Genomic DNA, 4,001 nt, shown 5'->3' with positions numbered 1-4,001 from the left:
AGTAATTCGCAATCGTAGTCCTTGAGCATCTCGAGCCAACGCCGTTGCCTCATGTTTAATTCTTTTTGATCAAAAATGTACTTTAAACTCTTGTGATCGGTGAAAAGCGTGCACTTGGTACCATAAAGGTAATGTCGCCAAAGCTTTAAGGTGAACACCACCGCCGCTAGCTCCAAATCGTGTGTGGGATAATTTTTCTCGTGATCATTGAGTTGTTTTGAGGCGTATGCTATCACCTTTCCCATTTACATCAAGACGCAACTCAATACCATTTTCAAAGCGTCACTAGAAACTATGAAGTCTTTGGATCCTTTTGGTAAGGAGAGAATCGGGGTTTCACATAATTTCTTTTGGAGAGTTCTAAAAGCATATTCTTGTTTTTCTGTCCAGATAAACTTCACATTCTTCCTAGTCAATGCTGCCAAGGAAGAAGCGACCTTGGAGAAATCTTGGATAAATCTCCTGTAATAACCCGCCAGACCCAAGAAACTTCGAATCTCTGACGGACTCTTTGGTGGTTCCCAATTCATCATCGCCTCGATCTTGGATGGGTCCACCTTCACCCCGTCTTGAGTGACAACGTGACCCAAGAATTGGACCTCATTTAGCCAAAAGTCGCAGTTGGAGAATTTTGCATACAATTTCTCTTTTCTTAACATTTCGAGAACTTCTCAAAGATGCTGTTCATGATCCGTCTCATCCTTGGAATAGACGAGTATGTCGTCAATGAACACTATCACTGACTTATCAAGGAACGGTCAGCACACTCGGTTCATCAAGTCCATGAATACCGCCGGTGCATTCATCAAACCTAAAGGCATGACCAAGAATTCATAGTGCCCATATTGTGTTCTAAAAGCTGTCTTCGACACATCATCTTCTCTTACTCATACTTGGTAATACTCCGAGCGAAGGTCAATCTTAGAGAAGCAACTTGCTCCCTGAAGTTGGTCAAAAAGGTCGTCTATCCTAGGAAGAGGATATTTGTTCTTCACGGTTTTCTTATTGAGCTCTCTGTAGTCAATACACATCCTCATGGTGCCGTCTTTCTTTTTTTTACAAACAAGACTGGAGCTCCCCACGGTGACGAACTCGGTCTAACAAACCCTTTCTCCAGAAGGTCTTGCAATTGAGATATCAACACTTGCATTTCAGATGGCGCCAAACGGTAAGGGGGCTCTAGCAATTGGAGCGGTCCCGGAATGAGGTCGATCCGGAACTCCACCTGCCTATCGGGCGGTAAACCGGGTAAGTCTTCAGGGAATACATCGGGAAATTCATTGACCACTTTCACATCTTAAAATTTTCTTTTCTCTAGTTTGGTATCCAACATGTATGCAATGAACGAGGAGCATCTCTTAGCTAGACACTTACGTGCCTTCGCCGTGGATAAGAGTACTACATTTCCTTTCCTTCCTTCTCCATAAACTAGCACCGCATCCCCGCCCGACAAAGGGATTCGGATCAACTTTTTAGAGCATAAGATTTCCGCTTGGTTCTCTACCAACCAATCCATCCCAATTATGATATCGAATCCGCCTATAGCCATGGGTATGAGATCCACCCGAAATTACTTTCCCTTAATTCCCAACACGCAACTTCTAACAATTTCACGCATCAGAACTTGACTACCATTCCCTATCTCTATTATCAATGCATCTTCTAGTGTACTAGGAGGCGTATGCAAGTGTTGATAGAATGTAGTGGACACAAAGAAACATGAAGCACCCGAATCAAAAAATACATATGCAGGTACAGAGTTAATAAGGAACGTACCCGACACTACATCCGTCGACGCCTCAGCTTCTTCTCTCGACATCTGAAAGGCTCGACTGGTTGCTTTCGGGGCGCTCTCTTTTCTTCCTTGACTCCCACCTATTTTCAACTTTTGGCAATCATTCTTGAAGTGACCCGGCTCTCCGCACCCAAAACATATGGGTCCCTTAATCGGACACTCGTTTCGTGTGTGGCCCGCCTTCCCACACTTAAAGCATTTGGTGGGAGTAGAGTTGGTGCTACATGGGCCGTGATGTTTACTGTGTCATTTGGGACACCATGTAGCCTCTTCTTTGGGATAGGCTCCGAGATTGTTGCTGCTGAAATGGTTTGGCTTTTTGGATGGTGCATAAGGCCCTTCCCACTTCCTCTTCTCTCCACTCGTCATCCTTTTTTCTTTTCCTTTAACATAAACAGATTCCATGACTTTGGCCTTTTCGATTGCCTCCCTAAGGGTGGAGGCTCTGGAGTTCCTAACCATCATCATCATGTCCGTAGGCAGCCCTTTGAGGTAGGCTTTCATCATATCCTTCTCCGTTGGGGCCACATGTCCCACTAAATTTAGCTTTTCCATGAAAATTCGGGTGTAGTCCCTTACTGACAAATTTCCCTTCTTAAGGGTTCGGAACTTTTCTTCGATGTGGTCCATCTCTTGTTCATTACAATATTATTCCATTACCTTCTCTTTGAACGTGGCCCAACTCATCTTGGCCAATTCCGTAACCTCGATGGTTGAGATGACAATGTTCCACTAGGTAAGAGCTGCACCCCTCAGCATTTGAGAGCCAAACTTCACTTTTTGCCCCTCATCGCAGTCACAAGCCCGAAAGGCTTGCTCGATCTCACGAAGCCAATTCATGCACGCCACGAGATCGTACGACCCCACAAATTCCGGTGGTTTGCAACATAGAAAGGTCTTGTAAGAGCAAACTCTACCCATTTGTCTCGCCTCAATCGTCGCTAGCTCCTGGGTTGGGATTCCATTTTCGGTACCCCCAGACCCCCCCATAGTTACATTCTTGGCAACTGCTTCATGCTTATGATTGTTAACATCTCTATCATCCAACAGCTTCATAATGAATTCTTGTTGTTGGGCCATAGCTCTATTCATAGCATTCATCATTGTGCACATCATTCTTGACTCCGGGGTTTCCTCTTCGATTACAGGATTAGAGGTGGCAATGTCAACTTGGGGAACCTGTTCAACCCAACCTCCCAAGGTGTCTTGCCTAGAATGAACCCTTGCGATGGTGGTTCGTGGCGGTTGATCCGCGGTGGATTCAGTCACCGCATGACCCTCCGGTGAGGTATCTTGTCTACTCCGAGTGTTCACCATAAAGACTGTCATGCAAGAGAGTGGAAGAGTGTTAGGAGAGAGATTACGAAACTAACATAATACGCTACTGACACAATCATAAATTATTGTAATAACATTGAGTTCAAGCACACTTATGTAACAACTTGCTCAAAATAACATTAGCTAAGTAGAATTTTGAATAGGTTATACATAAGGATCCTCAACACCATCGTCATAATTCATGAATTATGTAACTTCGTTGACTCTAAAACTCTTCTATCTTAAAAGACCTTCCCATAACGCACAAATTAACACTTATAATTTTCAGCTTAAGTCTAGGCAACTTAATTCCATACCTAGTTCGCTTAAACTAGGCCTCTGATACCAACTTGTAACACCCTAACAGAAAAAATAAGATAGAAGGTAAATTTAACTCAAAAACGCAAGGCAAGTCTAGAGTTTAACAAAAAATCACCCAATAGATGGGGAAAAGTAAAGCGTTTACGAAACAACTAATGGGGCGATAATTAACAACCTATTAATTTAAACAATTTCATGCCCATATTAAGGACGGGTGTTTCTACCAACTCCAACAAAAGTATCCTCGAGTGTTGTAACGCTCAAATCACCAAATACCTTATCCGAAAAGACTTTTCAATTACGACGATCCTCTCAACCCTTATTAGCCCCACTGCTAACGAAACCGGACAAACAACCACATCAAAAAAAGTGTTAGGCCTACGCCTAGTGAGTCCGAACAGTGAATTAGTTGAGCTGCAAGTCCAATATAAACATACGTATGTATAAATATACAAATGTACAAATATAAATACGATACGTGGTTTTTATTCCATAAAAGAAATAGACAGTTCTCATTATCACGTGGTGGAGCCATAACATCTGGAGATGACGGGGGAGACCCGATTTA

At 43.1% G+C, this 4,001-nt stretch overlaps 1 protein-coding gene across 1 annotated transcript; it reads right to left on the bottom strand.

Moving 5' to 3' along the window:
- Positions 1-245: 245 nt before the first annotated feature.
- On the bottom strand, positions 246-659 carry LOC112516199 (uncharacterized mitochondrial protein AtMg00860-like). Its single transcript, XM_025123221.1, has one exon. The coding sequence runs from the start codon at positions 657-659 to the stop codon at positions 246-248; it is 414 nt and encodes a 137-aa protein (XP_024978989.1).
- Between the last annotated feature and the right edge of the window lie 3,342 nt (positions 660-4,001).

The sequence above is a fragment of the Cynara cardunculus genome, assembly GCF_001531365.2.
Source record: "Cynara cardunculus var. scolymus isolate 2C chromosome LG 8, CcrdV1, whole genome shotgun sequence".
Taxonomy (NCBI): Eukaryota; Viridiplantae; Streptophyta; class Magnoliopsida; order Asterales; family Asteraceae; genus Cynara; species Cynara cardunculus.
Note: the sequence above shows the minus strand (reverse complement) of the source record. Positions and strands in the feature narration are given on the sequence as shown.

Bases quoted from the DNA above. Each gene is read 5' to 3' on its own strand.
- LOC112516199 (XM_025123221.1), bottom strand. From the start codon at position 659: ATGTTAAGAAAAGAGAAATTGTATGCAAAATTCTCCAACTGCGACTTT.